Below are 21,090 nucleotides of genomic sequence, written 5' to 3' on the forward strand. Positions count from 1 at the left end.
CAGGCGAGACGCGGCGGCCAGTCCTGGAGCATTTCGGGGAGCAAGGTCTGCCCGATCACCCAGGTCCACGTGCCGTGTGCCAGGGAGACGCATCCCTGGAATGAGCGGCATAGATAGCCCAGGTGCAGGAGAAGGACCTCAGCAGTGCCGCACCGTGCTCGGGGAAGTCTCCGGACTCGACCCTGGCGCTGAACTGTCACTTACACATTAACTTGTGTAAAATGGAGAAACACAAGCTGAGCATTATATTTTCGAAATCCGAATCAATCTTTAAAAAAGTACTGGGAAATTTGATAATTACACAACGATAAAATCCAGTAGTTTACAGGAGTCCTGTCTACTTTCGGAGACAGATCTGATAGCTGAATCATTCCTACAACAAAATACAATGTTACCATTTGAACGAGTTCCATGGTGGGATACTTTTTTCTATTGTCAAAGGCAATAAGTTACAGACCTTTTTTTTCCCTGTGAGTATTAGAGAATTTAAACATACAATGCATTTATTGCTGGGGAGAAGGTAGCATTAAATGCATATGGCAACACCTTTACATTTCATTATTACACTTCAAATTGTAGCATAGCCAACACAGTTCCCTTTCAAAGCCAAAGATGTGTATCTCCAAGGGGATGTATCCTTGATAAGAGCTACGTCACACCAATTTCCTGCAAAGACATATAACAGTGTCATCAGGTACTTCCCAATCATGTGTAAATATCATTAAAAAATAGTAGACTGAAGCCTCAAACACCGTTTGTGAACCAAATAATTTTTTCAGTTTTGAAAATCTCTTCCCTGGATACATTGATTCAGTTCACATATCAAATGCATATATAATTACACAGTACATAAAAGGGCTACTTTCCTAAATCACTGCAAAATGTAACCTTCATGTGGAAATAATTTTGATGTGCTCTTTAAACACTCCTCTGCCTTCCCACAATAAGGGTGGCTCTCCACTTTCCCTCCTTAGAACCGAGGTTTCCCTTTTGAACTTACAGTATGGTTTGAGATAGCACCTTGTTAACATTCATGATTAATGATGAGTTGTATCTCCACAGGGCTGTATCCCTGACAAGGGATTCTCTGGGGAGGTCTCTTTGAAGGGGCTTCCGACAGTGATAAATGAGGGCAACATCCATGGGAACATTCACGCTGTCCCCATAGGCATGTAGGACAGAGTGGACAGAAGTCTGAATCACCTTTTGTGGATCAACTATCATCTTCCTGGGATTGAAAACATCTTTCCTGTCAGGCTCTCTGTGAACATGCTGTAATATGTTAACACCTGGCACAGTATTCCAGGACGAGATGTTGAACATGGGAGTAGAGATGGTTTCTGGGAAGATATGGTTCTCAAAGAGGAAAATGCCAGTCCCTGGATTTTGTTCCTGAAGGCTGCTCATCATTGTTTTCCAGTTTGGATGCTTAAGAGGAAGAATTATTTCATCAGCATCATTAAGAACCACAAACTTGCTCCTTTGCATGTTACGGTATACACAGTCATTTAGAGCTGTGATTTGTCCGTAGTAGCCAATGTCTTTTGCATCCATAGAAAAGTGCCATTTAGAGGAAACCTTGAGGTGTGAGTTTATCGGCCAGGGAATTATCTCTACAGTTCCTTCTTCTATGTAAAACTTCAAGACTTTCTCCATCAGATGGCTGCAGTTGTTCTTATAGATCACCACTTTCTGTGCTCCAAGAATCTTGTACATTTCCAGACTCTGTATGAACTGCAAGACATTGTTGTAGTTTCCAAACATGGCAGAGATGCACACAGTGAAGTCAACAGAAAAGGGCTCAGGCTTGCGGTTTTTAATTTCAAACCTTGGCAGCTGGTCAATATTTCCATGTGCAAACGGATGAATTGATACATGCGTTGGATCACAGTTTTCAGGTTCCAAACAAACTATATCTGCTGCACCATAAGGGAATCCAAATCTATCTGAGTGAACATCAATTTTTGCATTTGATACATAGATCTTTCCATTGGGCTGACAGCAGAACCAGCAGTATAGTTGTTTCACATCTTCGTGGTGAACAATCCCAATCACACGAGTGACTTTGCTTTCTCTGTCATCAAAGTATGGGGATATAATAAAAGTTTTGTTATCTTTTAATGGTGTTATTGCATTTTGAGCAATTTTCCCCCTACAAAGCCGACCTGCTGGACTGGCAGTTGTTGCCTGGGGGAAGATTTTTCTAGTTATTGTATTCGGTAGCTGAAGATCTTTCCAGTAGCAGATTAAAATGCTGGCAAAAATAAGAATACATGCAACAACAGCACATATATGTTTTTTTCCACAGTGTATCATTGCTGAATTTCACAATTTGCAAATTAATAGACTTTCATACTCAGTCTTCAATTCACTTTCTCTAAAACAAAACAAACACACAAAAAATGCACTTTTAGTGATTTGTCAAAAAGGAGTAATGTTTTGTATGGACCTGTACTCTCTTAAATACCACTGTTACTGTTTTGATACCTCAAAATCTAGTATGAAGAGCTGACTTTTCATAAAGGTTTGGAAAAAAGTGAGAGATTCTCTTACACCTTCTCATTCCGAGCTTTGTTATATTTTACTCTACAATTGGGCGAAGTGCAACAGGTTCAGCTGTTTTGATATATAGTAATGGTAATATAGTGTAATTTGAATCACTTTGAGGCCGAGAAGAAACTTTATATTTGAGAGAACCCACATTCTTTATCATTTGATGTTCTGAGAAGTATGTAAAACTGGAAAATTATCTTTTCCCCTGTTCTTCCTAAAAAGGTGCTGTGAACACAAACTGCATCTGTATGAGTGATCCTGTCACAGTCTCTCAGTGTCCTGATTACCAAGTCACAATGAAAATGTTTTTTGGAGCCTAGTAGGATCCTATGGTATTCAACACTGTCTAGGATCTTTTCATTTGATAAGGCAACTGAGATTACGTAAGCGTAAACTGCTTTTGCTACTAGAGATGCTAAGTCTCAGACCACAGTTCTAAACTGGCAGTTGATTTCAGTAGGACTGAGAAGCTCTTGGAGGTGCTGCTGGACAAGAAGCTTGACGTGACCTGGCAATGTGCACTAGCAGCCCAGAAAGCCTGTGTCCTAGATTGCATCGAAAGTACATTCTCCCTCTCTGCTCTGCTCTCATGAAAGCCCACCTGGAGAACTGCATCCAGCTCTGGGGTCCTCAGCATAAAAAGGATTGAGGAAGGTAGAGAAAACCAGAGCATCATGATAGAAACTTTTCTGTGGAGGATGATTTACTGCATAGGAGATGGGACAAATTTACTAAAGGGGGAGATGAAACAAAGTGATAATAAAGTTCTAATGTCTGTCATGATTTTTTGCAGAAATACAGGATCCAGGTTTGTTCGTTTGTTTCTTTGTTTTTATACAGATGCTAAGTGCAAAAAATCATTACACTGTTCTGGTGAAATATGTTTTCAATCATCAGTCTTACAGCAGGAAGCAATATGCCTTGAATAATTCTTGTTAAATTAGGCCTGGGAAACTTACAGGAAAATTGCATTCTTAAGATTTAAGAAATAGTAGAAAACTAGTAGTGTCTTCCTGCAATAAAGACCAAATCTTAAAATATGCTTTACCTTTTGGAACACCACTACTGTCTAGCCAATATAAAGAGAGCAATTCCTGTATATACCTCTGCACAGAAGTCTTCATCTTAGTTTTATGTACAAGTTATGCAAAGCAGGAAGTTCACTCAAATGTTCCCTTGTCCCTCACGTCTCCTAGGTGAAGCAATCTCCTGCTCCTTTTTGAACTATGTACAAACAAACTTTTGCTATTGTTTCTCTTCACTTTTTGTATGTATACCTTACCCAATTTAGGCAATATAAATTCATCCCAATAACTTGTTTTCAAACAATCAATCGGTAGTTTTAGCATGCCAACAGCATTATTATCCACTTGATCTGGAAAAAAGTAGACTAGCATTCAAATTAGAAACCAGGGGCTTTGTAGGGCATGAAAGGTGACTGTGAGTAAAACTTTACAGACAGGGACACTAAAGAAACAAGTAAGTCCTTTTTACACAGGAACTTAGAAGTCTATACAAACTACAGAGACATGCAGAGATCCATATACTCTGTTTAAATAATCTACTCATCAAATAACTGTTTAATTTCTGGTAAGCTCCAGTGGTTACTGAGCACCATCCCATTTCTGTCTTTCATTTTGACCTGTTTAAAGGGATATTAGGTGATACACAAATTTTCCAAGAAAGGGATGGCATCAGTTCCCAAATATGAAATATGATTTTGGGTTCAGGCTTGTGCCACTTCTTTTGGAATCCACAGGCTGCAACCATTAGCTGATATCAACTGAACCAGGTGATTAAAACACTAAGTTTCTCTTTTTTCAGATGGGATGGGATCTTTAAAAAATGCAGCATTTCAACTATTGTCACAGCAATAATTTCTCACCAGAAATAGCCACTGTCATTCTGAAAAAGGATTATACACGAGGACTTAAGAGAGACTTATTGTACTGCTTTGTACTTCCTTTGTTCAGACGAACATATATTGTCAAAGCCTCACTTCGTATAGGATGGCATTCCAGTAAGGAACAAACGAGCACTGTTTCCACTTGTCTGATATCGCTGTGGTCTCTGTTACCGAAGAAAATATTTTCTGTGTTCAGAAACTGAAAACTATATCTCCTCTTCAAAAGAGGAATTTTAAAACACGTTAGCCACTCCGGACCTTCTCTGTTTGCTTAGGTTACTTGCAGTACAGAGAAGAAACCGGAAGACAGTGTTTAACTGCAAGGTGTGTTATATGAACAAAGTTTGAGAAACTTATTCATACACCAAAAAAAGAACTTTGCTTTTAACAACTGTTGTAGTGAAGTTTTATAAAACACTGTCACCCATTTTGCCTGGCATAGTTAAGACAACAGTGCGGCATTTTTCAGTTACATAAAGTGAAAAAAAATGGAGTTTGTGTTTGTTATGTGCAGTCTTGATATTTCACCAGAACGCACAAAATCATGCACTTCTGAACATCAGAGGAATCAAACGATAGTATATTTACTCACAGTTTCAAGCCTCATTGTGTAGTACTTCATGCTTTCCAGTGCTCCAATTCTGCTTCCACTGAAATGAGAGACCTCACAACCTTGCGTGTTCCCCATCTGCTTCCTCTACAATTGTACTAATGCTTTTGACTGTCTGTGGGGAAACCCCGTGACTCTGTTAACTTCCTGTACAGCAAATTAGTTTGCTTTCTGTTTCTGTCATTTTCTCAGGATAAACAAATTTGACTTGGAGATTTCTCTGATCAGGATTTAAACATTTTCCATTAGATCAACTGTAACCTCATGTGTTTCATCTTAAATAGCCCCTTGTGTTTTTCAGAGGAGCTTTTGGTAAACTTAGTCCTGCCAAGATTATCTCTTTAGCTTTATAATGATAAAATCAATACAAAATTGTGTACACAGTTATGAGACCAGAAAATAAAATTTCGTATTTAATCACATCAAATTAATCTAGCACAGCAGGTGTTTGAAATAGTAGATAGATATAATTTGAGTCAACACTTGCTTGGCCGGTGGACCTGTATTAATAGCCAACATAAACACTAACTTAAATGAAGGTGCAGACTGGGTGAGCAGACATGCAAAAGAATAGAAATATTTATTTTTTGGGGGGGAGCAAGCTGGATTTGTCTGCTTTATTAGCTATTTAGAGAGAAAACCTCTCAATTTCTCTTTTTAGGACTCACGGGGAAGAAACTGGTGGGGAAGAGGCCTCAAAAACCAGGACCCACTCTCTTGGTACTGTGGCAAGGAGAGCAGGACTGGCCATGGCCATGGCCACAGCCAACTCCCTTCCCTCCCCCAGAACCCAAGACCACCCAACAAGTCTGTGGGATGAGAGAGGTCTGAGGCCAAGCCAAGAAGCTGATCCTCAGGGTCCCCAGGGGACAATGCAAAACCACAACTGAGACAACCTGCTGTCAGGGCCTGGACCCCAGGGTCTGTGGGGCATGAGCCTTAAAGGGCAGATCTCAGGTAGGGGCTGAGGGCCCAGAGCCGAGCTTAAATGGAATCCTGGGCCCATGGAGGGTGTGCCAGATGGGCTGGTCAGGGCCATTATGGCAATCAGTACCCACAGGGCCCTGACAGAATGCTTTAAAAAGGTATTTTTCAACTGAGGTGCAAAACCTCAACATATATGCTTATAATAAAGGCCAGTTACTTAGAAAAAAGAATATCAGAAAACCAACAAACCACCAATACTATGAAAAACCAAAAAATTATTAGAAAAAGTCTTTCGCCTTTAAGACTTCACATTTACTTTACAAACCTGTGCCACAACGCCAGAGCTGCATCAATTTGCCCTGGGCACCATTGCATATGGATTTTCCAGAGGGCTTGTGTTCATGCCTGGACTCCTCCTTTTCTAAAGCAACTGCGTCACCTCATAGATGGAGGTTACTCCAAACTTCTGTACTCACCTTTGACTTCCAGTTTCTTTATTGAAATTTCCATTCTAAGAAGGCTCTTCTCCTGGCCCCTATTGTGATATCAGGAGTTTACTAAGCTGAGGGAAGAGCAGAAGTCAGCAAGAGGTGTCTCAGTCTGATTCTTTGTGACTCAGTATAAATAACTGGAGGAAAAAATCAGGTCACTGCCAATTGGACTTCGTACCAATATGTCCCTCATTCCTGGCACAGCTTTCCTTGGTGGCTACATTAATCGTTAATTAACTAGAGAGAGGGGAATGTTTGGCCACATTAAAAAACATCCCGAAGTACACTGACAAGTTTCCAGTGTTTCTGTGGAAACAGAAAGTTCACTGAGAATTTCTGTTTGTTCTGCCTAGTAAAAGGTGAAAGAGAAACAATAAAGTTCAGACACAGGTAAGAAAGGAGACCAAAGGGTTCACTTAAAAACACAAAGAATTACTTGGGCCATTTACCTTAAAGCATAGGCAAAGAAATTAGCTCATGAGAAAGATTTACAAAATAATAACTGAAAAATAAAAACATCAATGCCCCCTCCCCTGCAGCTTTAAGGCCCTTTCTTCTCTTGTTCCCCCTTCTCTCACAGTGCATGCCAAAGTCAGCAGTTCAGCATAAGCCCAAGAGTGAATTGTGTTCAAACGTGTCTATGTGTGTCCCACATCACCTCTCTTTTTCCATAAATATATGCAGGGAAAAAAAAAAAGCCCATAAAAACTCACCTTCAGGATTCGAAAATCAAGTCTCCTCAGCAGTTACGAATGCACCCTCTTGGAGGCTGGTAGGTGAAATAAAAACTATTCCCTCCCCTTCTCCCCGTTGTTGAAAGAATTAAAACAATTGCACTGCTAAACAATGCAGACAGGACTAGTTGGACTTCCAAGTATGCTGTACTTGAAAATAGCAAAGAACACCTCGTAATCTAAAAGGAAGTGTTGTTTTGTGGGTTTTTTTGAAACCTTTGCCTTCCTGCACCAGCTAGTTGCCCCTTTCCTTGCTTTCCATTTTTTGTCTCTGCCCTGCAAGAGAGTATGACATTATGTTCAACAAGTTATATATTCATTGTATTCATGTCAGACAGGCTCAATTTTGCAGTTTTGTATTATTACAAGAAAGGGTAACCATTTGTTACAAATAACTTTCAGCATTTCCAGGGCTCTGGGGTGTTCCTTTTTGTTCAGAAATTATTTTATTTTATAAGGACAGTGGTGTCAATTAACAAATTATACTTAAAATAGCTTACCTAGCTGGTTATTTGCTACTTTTATTCTGTAGAATTTGATGGATTTTTCTCTATATGTATGTGAGAAGAAATCTATTTGTTTTCTGACCTTGCTTGTTTGCTTTATATTCAGTTACAACATGCTTGCAAACCCAAAGCATGGATTGTCTGAAGCAAGTAATCATTGGAACACACCCTAACCCTAACCCAACCCCCACTCCAGCCTATTCTTCCTTGAAGCTGAAAAGCTGATTTCTGGCAGAAAGAACATGGCTATAGATGAAGTCCAGAAATATAAAAGATACTTCCTCCAATTCATTACTATCTGCACTTCCTTAGCACAACTGTGTTTTAATTGACGCAAAATGGGTGTTTTCATCCTTCCTAATGTGCTTATCTGACTTGCTCTTACCTCTGAGGTCTATTGAGACATGTGAACTTTGACTTTTTTTTTTTCCCTTCACAGCCCCCCAAGGAAAGGTCTGGTATATTCTCCAAATTTGATAAACAAATCTCCAGAGTAATAGGTCACAGCTATAGAAATACCGCAACACCATTATCAATTTCAGAAGAAAAATAAATGCAATTTACCAGTGCCATTCCTTGCACACCTAAGCACAGCCTGGCATCTAACATAGGAACAAAGTTATTTGATATTTCCTTTTGGTTTTTCTCTCCCAGGTTACAAGACAAGAGGCTTGGACATAATGACCATTTCATAAGCTCTTCAGTACTCATCTTTGGGTGTTGTATGACAAAAGTATGTTACCTTATAGTGAAAACTGCAATGCAGAAAGTAGTCCTCTCTCCCCCCTGCACTTTGACTCCATAACAATGTCAGTCTTGGATATTGTGACTGTTGGTTTTCCTTTCTAACTTTTTTCCCTTCTTTCCTTTGTGTATTTTCTATCCTGTTACCTATGGGAAGGAGAATAATTCCAATCAATTTTTCCATTTTAACTGATGCTATTAGTGAAAAGAACCATTTGGTAAATATGAGACACACTTATTAATGCTTCCTTGATAAAATATTTACAGTTAAACACTGGAGATGACCTGGAGGAAAATTGTCTAGATCCAACTTATTTTTAAGACTACAAGTAATAAAAGAGTCTTTAAACACTCTTCCCGTTTCTGGGGTATAACAGGAAAAAGAGTCCATTTTAGCGAAAGGATATAAGCTTTCTTTTTCAGCTGTAAAAATAGCAACTTTATATTAGTTTATTTTGCTCTCATCTTCACATTAGGTAACATTTAATTTCTCTCTCAGGCAAATGAAATTATGTTTCTGCAGAAATTAAAGGACCTTCATTGCCAGTCATAATACGGAGCTTATTTACCTTGAATATGGAATAAAATTACAGAATGGTTTGAGTTGGATAACATAGTCAAAGTCCCCTACCATGGGCAGGCACACCTTCCACTAGATCAGGTTGCTCAGAGTCCCATCCAACCTGACCTCGAACACTTCCAGGGATGGGCGAGCCACCACCTCTCTGGCCAACCAACCCAGTTTTTCACTGTCCTCATCACAAAAAGTTTCTTCCTTATATCGAGTCTGAATCAACGTTCTAGTTTTAAACCATTATCCCTTCTCTTATCACTACAGGCCCTACTAAAAAGTCTGTCCCCATCCTTCTTATAAGCCCCCTTGAAGTACTTGAAAGGTGGTAATAAGGTCTCCTTGGTGCCTTCTCTTCTCCAGGCTAAACAATTCCAACTGTCTCAGCCTTTCCTTACAGCAGAGGTGCTCCAGCCCTAGGATAATTTTTGTGGCTCTTCTCTGGACCCGCTGCAGCAGGTCCATGTCTTTCCTATACCAAGGACTCCAGAGCTGGAGGCAGCACTGCAAGTGGGGTCTCACCTGAGCAGGGCAGAGAGGCAGAATCCTCTCCTCACCTGCTGCCCATGCTGTGGGATCAGCCCAGCACACGGGGTGTTTCTGGGTGCCAGCACACGTGGCTGGGGCATGTCCAGCCTCTTACCCACCAGCACCCTTAAGTCCTCCCCAGGGTTGCTCTCAGTCTGTTCATCAGAAATATGTCAGCCTCAGCCACTGCTTGAGCTCGTCCAGGTCCCTCTGGATGGCCCCGTCCCTCAGATGTGTCACTGCATCCTCAGCTTGATGTGATCTGCAAATTTGCTGAGTTTAAGTGCCAAAAAATTTAGGTTTGTCTCTGCTTCTTTGGACTTCCCAAATCCCACTTGAAGAAACTGAAAATTTGGAGGGTTTTTCAATTTTATCTCAGAAACTTTGATTCTGCTGTATTTATACTATTAAATGGCTACACACTATGCACTATAAAATCTGTTACGCTGTATTACCATCCATTCACAAATAAAACAATTGCTACCTTTGAGCTAAAATGTTCCTTCTGTACCTCTACTATTCTTTTTCTGAATATTTTATTGTTAACAGCATACATACTCTGCACATTTTTAAACTTACAACCAAATCCAACTGCTGTTGAAGTAAACGAATTTTTTTTACATTAAAGTATTTAATTAAGGAAACAATCATTATCAATGTAACAAACTGAAAAACACAGCAACTTGATACAAGACTGAGGTAACAAAATACTTTGCCAAAAACCTAGATTCCATTGTCAGGGTTCTTATGGGTGAGACAGTTCACAAGAACTATAGAAAGAATTCTTTACACAAATGGCATGCAGTGGACTGCTAGAAAATACAGCCAAAAATAGTGCAGCAGTTTTCACACAAAACAAACAAAAATGTTGAAATTGGTTTACATTATAATGTGACAAGTAAGTCGCAATTTGAAAACCAGTTTCTTTGCCTCGTTTTAGTGCTATTTGGAAAAACATGCATTTTGGCACTGAATTACATAAAAATTGCACGTTAAATAAAATAATATTACCTACAGTTTTTATATCTTCACAATTCTGAAAACAGTAATTATGACATAATGTTTACTTTTACATAACTATTGCAGTTATTCTCTCTTTGATGGAGGAAAACTTGTATGGTTTGTGGTATTTTTTGTGCAAATGCTGTAATAATCAGTCCTGATAGGCAATATAGTGTATTTCAATAGCAGCTTTCAATTAACCATAAAAGTACCAGATAACAGCAAATGGTACCAAATGACACCATAAAATCTCTAATCAGCAGCGGCAGACCTTTTCATTCTTAAAAAGTAATTTAAAGTTGGTTTAAGATGGTTTAGTAGTATTCCTACACCGTCATCAATCTGAATGTTTTAATACTGTGCAGCAATTTCACAACTGTGCTATACTGAAAACATTAACTGGACTATCGTGTAAAACTATTATTTGCTACATTCATCTTTCTTCTGTATAATCCTTTTTACATTCAAATGGCAGTCGTGTGAGGAAATTCAAGGTACTTTTGACATATTTCCAAATTACAAGGTTCTGAGTACGATCTGAGTTTGAATATTGAGTCGGACTGAAGGGTTTAATTTTTCCATAGTTTCATCTTCTGACAGTGACAAATGACCGAGTATAAGAATCATTGCTAAATACTGCCTTTCATTCATGCCACACTGTTTGGTGGCCCATCATAGTTTGAGCCAAAGCTGCTTCCTTTCTAGTTGGGAATCTGTTTTACAAGCAAGTGAAAATGGACACTTTTGTAACTTCTCCAGCAAGCTCCATGGCTTGTAATTTTGAGTAGAAGTGTATTTCTGAAGGCTAGAACACTCTACCTCTTGTACATACAATAACATATGTAACACTTCAGAGACCCTTAAATTCTAAAAGCCATTAAATTCTAAGCGAGTACAGGTTCATTCTATTGCTACCATATCAGTCAGCAGTTACTGTTCTTTCCAAGGAGGCTTGTTAAACATAACTGAAAATTGTTACAACATCCATTAGTTTATTTCCATTGCAATATGCTGGAAAAAATCTCACAAGCCCTCATTGTGTTCACTTCCACATTAGAAATGCATAAGTATTTACATGCTTCTAATGTATGTGTACACTTTATGCTAATAAGTGTTTGATTTTAAATTTAGCTTATATTGAAGACAGATCAGGTCATTCCCTTTTAAGGGGAAAGGGCTACTAGTAACTTAAAAAAACCCTCTTAACTTGAACAGTTCTGTTTTGGTTCACGTGTCATCATTTTGGTCACTGTTCTGCACTGTTCAAACGCTATGAATACTGACAGCACACATGACACATGGTCATAGGTGGCACAGTCATTAAAAAGGCTATGCACGTGAGTAATCTCATTGATAACTAATCACAAAAGTCCATAGGTGCAGAATAATTCAAGCCATATCATATTCTTACAATCTGAAGTCATTTACTGGTGACAGGATATTACCGCATTCAAAAGCTTCTACATCATCTCTAATGGCATTCGATGTTCTGCCCCTGCAGATACCTAGTTCAAAGTTGTCTTAACTTAGCAAAAAAAGAGAAAAAATGGTATAGACATATTTTGCATTCTCACTCTTTTCACACATCATCGGAACTATCAAATAAACTTTGTCCACTTTACATACACTTTCACATGTCCCAGGATCTAAGTGCAGTTGTCATCAGAAACTGATTTTCTTGAAAAGCTGGTATGTATTAGGCTTTCAGGATTGTAACATGAACTCTTAAAAGAACAGAACTTTTAACCTACATTTAACAGTACAGGTATTGCAGTTGTTGTTGTTTTTAGAGAAGTTTCAAAACAAAAATTTAGAAAATCATGCAAGTCCACAGAATACATCCTGCTAGTGCCAGGGAGCTTGTTCCGTTCACTTAAACTAACTTCCGTGTTGTTCCTGGTTTGTAAGCTACAGGCTTGGCTTGCCAATTTCTCCTCTATGCAATCTTGGGAAACTCAGAAGAGGTTTCTGGTGATTGATGAAGTCTGAATACTGATGCCTCATGGCAAAAGAATTTCAAACAGAAGAAGTGATGAACTTACCATACGAACAGAGACAGATTCTGAGTGCAGGAGTGCGAGGGCACAGCAGGGACACAGTGATGTCAGGACAGTTCCTTCAGAGAAGGCTCAGGTGTATGCTTTTTCTTTTTTTGTTCTCTGGACACCGATGGGGAGGTTTCTTTGTATTTTCTCCATTGTCAGACAGTCTTCCCTAGCTTTCACTGCCATCAGGATTTCATAATAGCAGTACCCTCTGCCAGTACTAATGTCCTAAAATTGCAACTGGAATTGAGTGGAGCCAAGTCATCCATAGAAAGACAGAGCAGGAACAATGATATGGAATCATTCTGAGGACCTTGGGCCACGTGATACATAACATCTGATTACCTGCCTCCCTACCAAGGTATTTAAGAAGAACAACATTCAGACTGAATTAAAAAAGCCAAACTTGTAAGCAACTACGCCTTTAGTAAGAGAATGAAAGACAAACTTTAGCACAATGCAAATTTAAACAGCCTTATATCCATTGTTAGGGCATTTCTGAGTAAAATAACTGAATAAAACCAAATCCAGCTGTCCTATGCCAAAATACATTTTTCCCAAATAGCTCAAATGTGAACAGCACAATTGTCCAGAGATTTGATACAAAATTTGAGGCAGCCACTTTGCCAAGCAACTCAGTGCACTTAGATTATAAAAATGTTGTTCCACAATTTTCTATTCTAATTGACACTTTGCAGCAAGTTAACACTGTCAGTCATTCTGTGCATTAGAAAGAATTGAAACCCAACATGGGCCAAATATTCTTCAGTCACACAAAGCAGCTTAACAATAAAAAGAACCATTTAAAAAAGAATAGGCAGAAGATACGATGCTCAGTTTGTGGTCAAATATCAGTTCATGCAGTCTCTGACCACAAATAGTTGAGGGCTCTAGAATCCTGCAGGAGTCAGGATTAATCTTCTGTCCACCTAACTTGTCTGCTTTCACTCAGTGCATAAGACTATATCTGGTCCTAGGGACAACATTCACTTTCTGCTTTTAAAAGCTATGCCAGAATCAAGTTACATAGGAAAGTGCTGACATATTTGTGGCTGGCTCATGTCAGGAAAACCATCCTCCTCTTCCTCCTCAGAGAACAATAACCTGTTTCTTCAGTTTGGCACTTGAAGTCGCGCCAGGTAGGAGAGCAAATTATTCAAATGACATTAGATTAGCGGGTACCTGGAAGAGAATGTAAATTACTCATAGAATCATAAAGTTTGAGACAGACTGCTAAGATCATCAAGTCCATCCTAGAATAGTTCCACTGTCCATGCGAAAGCCCCTTCTGAAGAAGAGATGTTACCTTGCTTGAAGCAATTGAGAGTAGAAGTTTTATGCTGTTAAGGAAACCAAACCTATAGCGAGACCTGCACAAATCCTGATTTGATGGGAATTCTGTAATTTTAAATAATTATGTTTGTCCCCACAGAACTGTGTGTGCACAGAGATTGAAAAGAGGTACCTTTTCTAATAAGGATTTTCTGTAAAACATGAAAAAGTGGGTAGAAATAAGTTTCACAACCTTACCTGAGGCTTGTTGCTTTTGCACGCATCATCCAAATGCTTATGCCATAATATTGCATGAAACCTTGAGCCAGTCTGGAACTTGTAAACATTGCCTACAAAAATAAGAAAATCAAAGGCTCTAAATTTGCAGACAGGTACTTCCACAGGATTCTGATTTCTGTGCAGAAGCCAAAGTCCTGAAGTAAACTGTTAAATTAATTTGCACCTCAAATGCTCAGATATGATGCTGTTCATATAACAGAGCCCATGTGAGGCATGTTTATCCAACAATCCTTGTCGAAGCAAGTATGAGAACCATATATAGTCTCACAGGCAGAAAGGCCAAATTATAGCCACAGAAAGGACGACTTAGGTCGCATCTAATTTAAGCCTGGCTTTCTTCTCATTAAGACTTCTTAGGAAGTTTTTCTTATTTCTAAACTTAGCTTTCTTCAATGTCCTCACGCAAATTGTTTCCTGCAATCATGCACTTCATACAGTAGATGCAAATCCATATCCAGCACCAAAGCCGAAAACATGAAAAGTGAAAGAAGTCTCAAAAATCTGTAAGTAACCACTCGAAGTGCAATATAACTGCAGGGGGCTACCTAGTCTTTTGAAGTTTTTCAAGTTTAATCATGAGAAAAGAGTTATGGCACCTCAAAATTAATTATTAAAAAGTATTTAATAATTACTTAAAAGGCTTATTTTGGTAAATGGTTTGATATTTTAATTGGCCCTAATGTAAGTCAAGATTTGATACTGACTGATTTTAAGGAAGCTATTCAGAAACTTGGAGATGAGAGTATGTGGACACACGGACATGCTGCAATCTTTTTCACTGGTTGGGGAATTTCTGCAAAACTTGCAGAAATCTGTCAAGATAAAGCAATACCTCTGTAGGCACTACAGAAGCACCACAGCCTATTGTAGAAATATGTTCAATTTAATTTGTACCCTCCCTTGAAAATTCTATATTGAAAATCTCCATCTTCAGTATTTTAAATAAGTGCAACTGCAAGTTCTGTAACCTACAAACTCATTAAGAGACACTAATCTACTTCCTGTCACAGAAATTAAAGCAGACAATGTCCATCCTGCAATATCTACCTTTGTCAGGGTTATTTAGCTGGAAAATATCAGGATGCTCTGGGTCGTCAGGCAGTGCCACCATCCAGCCCACAATGGAGACCTTTTTCCCAGGTGTAGATTTATACTGGAAGAGACAGACAAGTCAATCACAGTTGAGACTGTAGCAGGGATTAACTTTTGACTGTAAAAGTTGTGCAAACATACGCTTTAGCCCAGAACAGAAAGTACACTTCCAACACCCTTCCAGATCTGCTTATGCATATCCAATTCTGGGGTTTAGAATAAATTTAAAGCTTACGTGTTTTCTTTCAGTGCCTCTTAAAGATTTTGCTCCAAAGTACAGAAGAGTTGATCCTGAAAGCATAACCCAGTATCTAGTCCATGAGGAGAGCTGAATCAGAAAGGAAAAAAAATGAGGAAAAACTCTGCATATCTCTAACATCTCAAAAATCGATTCACAAGCAAGTCCCAGTGCTACCAAAGGTAATTTCAGAAGCAAGGAATGGAGAGTTAGATAAAGAGTGTCTTCTGGTGTAAATCAGCCCAGCTACCTAAATTTGGATGGCTGGCTGTGAATACAATCCATCTAAGCTGGGTATCTCATAAAAGCATCAGGACCGATTGTTTCAGAGCAAAATAGTGTGTTGCCTTCTACTGGACAGATCTCAGACTTTTGATCAATAAAATTTATTGAGATGACAACTCAGCAATTCTTCAAATCTTTTAGCTCTGAACAGAAGAGTTGCATGTAAAACATATCAATCAACTCTACAGAAAACAAAAAAATTACCAAATGCACAGAACTAGAACCATGCGAAACCCACGAATTTAGATTAAGTATGAATTGCCATGACTTTTGTGCTATGGGTGGGTGCCCTGCAGCCTTTCCATTTCAATGCGATACCACAGAAGTACCACAGTATACTGTAGAAATATGTTCAATTGCATTTGTACTCTTCTTTGAAAATTCTGTATTGAAGATCTCCCTCTTTAGTCTTTTATGAGACTGCCACTGCAAGTTCTGTAATCCACAAACTCATTAACAGAGATTACCTTATTTCCTGTCACAGAAATACACTGCAGACAAAGTAGACAATGCCCATACTGCAACATTTACCTTTGTCAGGGTTATTTAGCTGGAAAATATCAGGATGCTCCAGGTCGTCAGGCAGTGCCACAAGATTTATTTTTGCCCTCACAACAATACCTGCTGGTTACACAGCTGCTCATCCCTGCCCTGCTCTTACAGCCAGAGACATGACTTGCAAATGAAATGCAGGGAGAAGCAAAACTGCTGCAGATCAAATGACACACAAAGGTTACAACCTTGTTATAACCTGGTTGTAACTTTGATCAGAAAATTACTTTACAATTGATAAAAACATTGTTTTGCATGTTATCAAGCTGCAGGTTTAATCTAATCCTGAAAATTAAACCAGCCACTACTGAATTAGAATCATAGGAAAAATTATAATTAGAATCACTTACAGTAGGTTTCTTGCCTTCTTTGAGCAGTGTTTTTCTTTTTAATGGCCCTTCCATGGTAATGACTCCTGTGGAACCACCTGCTGTGCAGCTGCAGGTGCCTGTTGGGCTGAAAAGACAAAACATTGTTCTGTGTATTTGAGGAAATAAGGACAAGAAGTAAGCAATATAATTTAGCTCTAAATATATCTGTCCTGCACTGCATTACATATATTATATCATCTGACACTTGACTCTGGAATATTTTCCTAACCTAGCTATCAAATAGGAACCAGGATTTTTGCAAAATAGCAAATCAACAAAAGGTTCTATTCTGGGGGCTTAGATATGAAAAAAAAATAGAATAAGTACTGAAGCCCAAAGTCAAAGGCAAAACAAGCAATTTTCTTTTTTTATTCCAGTAAATTACAGAAATTATCTGGATTTCTGAAAATTTACAGTTTAAAATTTTGTTAATAGGAGCTCCCACAAATGTAACTTTAAATCAAATTAAACTACCTTGGCTAATTGGAAAACTACATATAAAAATGCCAAATAATTCACTGTACAGTGATTAACATATTTTTTTGCTTTTCCAGGATGAACACAGAGCTTCCCACATACAACAGTGAGAAAGAGCTACAACGGAAGAGCCCAAGTACAGGCAAAGTTCAAAATGCAAACAGTCATTAACAATGTCTCAACTAAACACTGATTGGTTTGTGATGATCCGTCAGAATTATCTGTGCTAACCTCTCTTCACTGCCATGGAATCTCAACACTTATGTTCTCATATGCACCGATGAGGTTTATCAGAGCCAACTAAATCATGTCTAATAATGAATACAAGGAAAAGGACGGGTATGATCTACCTTTCAGCTGTGAAAGAAAACTATTCTGTCCCCAAATGAGTATGAGCACATGCTGGTGCAGGTGACATACATAATCGTCCCTAGACAAGCACAGCCCTTCCAGCTGGCAGGGGCATCTTCCCCCATTGCACAGACCCGCCTGCTCTGTGCTAATGTGCATTCTGGCCAGTTCTGCATTTCTGATGGAGGCAGTAGAAGATCCCAGAACTGGAAGAATGAACACAAGCATTAGAATTGCCTGATGGTGGACAAACATAAGAAATGTATTTTAGGGAATAATTCTTCTTTGTGGATTTATTAGGGTTTCACATTTTTATCTCCTTACATTTATATTTCTAGCCTGTATATGTTTTTGAAACAAATCTACCATGGTCATGTTAAGAGAGTATTTTCCAGAAGCAGGTATAATAGCTTAAATACCATTCCAAAATGTATTCCTTTACTAATTTATAATGTATGTGTTTTTATTCCTGTCTAACTTCTAACTTGTGCTGCTATCAGACGTTACTGGCTCAGGTAAAGCAGGTGTAATTACATTTACACATTATATCAATATTTCTACAATGGCTGAAGCAAACTAATTTATACAAAATAAAATTTGACTGCATTTAAACTCCAACTAAATCACAGTGTTTGCAGAATACTGTTTCAGGGCCCTATTTTCTTTACTGTTCATACATACACCTTCATCTCCCACTGCCACAGAATTTACCAAGTCCAGGTCTGGTATGGATGCAAACAATGATTTTTATCCTTCAAACTACCTACAATTTTCCATGTCACCTCTCTTTGGTCTGTAAATGGATTACTTGCTCCTGAAAAGTCCATGTCTTAATGACTAGCAACATTGGGAGTGCCTGCTACATATGCCATTGCAGATATTCTCTCTCTTACTCAGGGTCCAAGGTAACACCTCTTTACTGTACAAAATAAACACTTCATACTATAGATTTCTGACACAAATAGATGCTATGGGTAGCTGTCCTGCAAATCAGGAAATAGATTGTGAGAAAAGGTCAAAAAAGTATCCTAACATCTCTGTAAGAGGCAGAGATGGCCTTCATGACAAACCTGCTTCTGTAATGTCATAACCCCCTAAATAAAGCCTAGTTTTCTGCAAAACAGAATCCAGACATAATGAGTTAAATCAATAGCTACATAATGAGTTAAATCAATAGCAAAACTGAATTTCATCTGAATGGGCCATATACCTGCTTTAGCATTAACAGGAATTTTTACAAGCAGGAAGGGGAGACTCCTGTGAGGTGTTACGGTCATACAAAGATATCTGGACACAAAATACATTATGCTTCTAGGAAAGCGTAGAGACCCAAATGGATTTAGCACCATACACGGAGCAAGGCAGAACCCGAACTGTACCTGTAGACACAGCTTCGACTTCTAGGAGAATTCCGGATCGGTACCTTCCAGTTAGGACCCAGTGTGGCATATAAACGACCCCTGTTTGTGAATGCAAATATCTGATGAGGGAAATTCTAGTCTGCGACTTCAACAATTAGGGTTTGGTAAACATGACAGAGATAGCTTCCAATCTTTTCAGGTCCACGGGAAGAAAAACACAAAACCTTTACAGTGCTTTATTTTAAAAAGTTTGCCATTGTTTTCCTAACTATAATAATTTGATAAAAATAACTATTGATTTAGGGCTTACCTATGTCAGGGACCATTTGTGAATTTCTTAGCTAAGTCTGCAGAGTGCTCAGTGAGTGTACATGAAGACTAACTCACCTTTCAAGCCCTGACGGCAGCTCCTCACTAAATTCTGAGCTTTCACTGCTATCTAGAAAGAGAGTAGTACAGAGAAGGAGTAAGAAAACCACCCATGGGAAAATACAAAGCCAATGTATATGGATCACCAGAATACTCTTTATATAGTACCATGGAATTGCTTACTCAAGTCATGTTTTGAAGTGTTTAGAGTTCATGGTAAAATCTTTAGCTGGAAGAGGCTTAACATGAGCCTCCCCATTTACAATATCTCACTGATAACTCGCATTACTGCTGTGTTTAAATACCAGACATCTACATGATGCTTTAATTTTCATTTTGCTGTTTTTCCTTCAGAAGCTGAGCACTTCAGGAACATAAAATCCAGTTCCTTTGTAAGACAACATCTGTAAGTTGATTAAAGTTATTAGACATTATATCATTGTTTGTTTTCAATAAGCAAGCACACCTGTAATAGAGGATATGTTAGCTGTATGCTGCTGCTAGGAGTCATGACAAATAAATATGATGGCATTCATTGCAACAGTTCCTGCTTCTCCTCCAATCCTATGACCAATTTGTCCCTCCTTTCCTGGCACAACCATTTAGCTCACAGTTTTAATTTGTCCAGGACTGATTTTCTAATGCTCAGTTTTAGCACAGTGAGTTGTGCCTGTATTTCAGAAGAGCAAAGATCATCTCAGTGTCTAACTCTTGGTCAAGTAATGTTCTATCTTTCAGAGTCTATTTCCTATTCTAGAAATAACCTGAGTCACTTAAAAAGTGGCTTTCTCATGCTTAGAATAGATTCTTGATCACTGTTGCTATTATAATAATTGTTTTATTAATTATGATATCATAATGTGTGCATTTTACATTTCTTCTGAAGTCTCAGAGAGCACAACTAAACTACTCTCCCATCTTCTAAAACATATAGTTAAAATTAAAGTTTTCTTTGTGAAAAGGCAGGTTTCAAAATATATATCATCCTGCTTTTTCCCTGGTGAAGTCTGACAAACACTTTGTGTCACAAACCAAGCATCTACAAAACCATCCCTCCTTCATGTCACTTTTACCAAAAACATCAGTGGGCAACTGAAGAAAGCTGGGGTAATGTCAACAGCTATCTGGGCAGCAGTTCTGATCTACCTTCTTCCATGAAAGCAACCAGTCTTTGCATGGTTGCTAATGACCTTCCTAATTCCCTACTTTTGGGTATCCCTGTGAGTCTCCAGCACCCTGGGACAGGGTAGGGGTGCCGGTACCTCTGGAGAGGCCGTTGGCCAGGCGCACGCTGGGCGCGTGTCCGCGCGCGGGGCTGTGACACTCCAGGACACTGTCATCCAGCAGGTGCCGCGGCCGCTCCGTCGGGAAGGTGGCGCTTTTGCTCTCCACGACACTCAGCTGACACATCATACTGGAACAGGGAGGAAGAGAAGAACATGAAACCCCTCTTATGTCATCCAACAGCCACCCGTGGCTCACAGTATTTCCACTCAGCCTCTGCCTCATCAGCAGGATATTAACAAGCAGGCAATTAAATGGTACCATTTACTGTACAGATGCTCCTTGACTACCAATACAAGTTTCAGATTTTACTGCTCTTTGTCAATAACAATTATTAAATTTCTGCAGCTGGGAAGTTTTAAGTTTTTTGACTCCTCTCTGTACAAAACCCGAACACCCTTGGTGGCAGCAGAAGTAGAAAAAGGAGAATCCAGCTAAGTCACTGCTTGGTGGTCTTTCACTAAGCTGAACTAACACACCATTGCTCCGTGACCTGGGACAAGTCACATGAACTTCTCTTC

At 38.9% G+C, this 21,090-nt stretch overlaps 2 protein-coding genes across 4 annotated transcripts in view; both read right to left on the reverse strand.

Annotated features, from left to right (window-relative positions):
* Window positions 1-402: 402 nt before the first annotated feature.
* On the reverse strand, window positions 403-7,185 carry LOC103764764. Of its 2 annotated transcripts, XM_008931696.2 has the most exons (3): window positions 6,473-7,185; window positions 1,001-2,377; window positions 403-666 (listed from the first exon to the last, which is right to left on the reverse strand). In XM_008931696.2, exons 2-3 carry the CDS (start codon window positions 2,314-2,316, stop codon window positions 654-656), a joined length of 1,329 nt encoding a protein of 442 aa, XP_008929944.2. In that variant the 5' UTR covers window positions 2,317-2,377; window positions 6,473-7,185; the 3' UTR covers window positions 403-653. The 2 variants fall into 2 exon arrangements, with proteins under 2 accessions (XP_008929944.2, XP_017929711.1); XM_018074222.2 differs by lacking the exon at window positions 6,473-7,185 and adding an exon at window positions 5,052-5,797 and having other exon boundaries at window positions 403-2,377.
* A 2,904-nt stretch (window positions 7,186-10,089) lies between these two features.
* The window catches only part of RALGPS1 (Ral GEF with PH domain and SH3 binding motif 1), a 75,364-nt gene continuing 64,363 nt past the window's right edge, over window positions 10,090-21,090 (reverse strand). For both annotated transcript variants that reach the window (XM_008931698.2, XM_018074245.1), the window contains 8 exons: window positions 20,548-20,699; window positions 19,304-19,355; window positions 18,935-19,015; window positions 16,707-16,812; window positions 15,517-15,609; window positions 15,237-15,342; window positions 14,148-14,239; window positions 10,090-13,799 (listed from right to left, as the gene is read on the reverse strand). In XM_008931698.2, the coding sequence (XP_008929946.1) occupies window positions 13,770-13,799; window positions 14,148-14,239; window positions 15,237-15,342; window positions 15,517-15,609; window positions 16,707-16,812; window positions 18,935-19,015; window positions 19,304-19,355; window positions 20,548-20,699 (712 nt within the window). In that variant the 3' untranslated portion in view covers window positions 10,090-13,769. The remainder of the gene's footprint in view (window positions 13,800-14,147; window positions 14,240-15,236; window positions 15,343-15,516; window positions 15,610-16,706; window positions 16,813-18,934; window positions 19,016-19,303; window positions 19,356-20,547; window positions 20,700-21,090) is intronic.

The sequence above is a fragment of the Manacus vitellinus genome, unplaced genomic scaffold (assembly GCF_001715985.3).
Source record: "Manacus vitellinus isolate BGI_N305 unplaced genomic scaffold, ASM171598v3 scaffold_27_pilon, whole genome shotgun sequence".
NCBI lineage: Eukaryota > Metazoa > Chordata > Aves > Passeriformes > Pipridae > Manacus > Manacus vitellinus.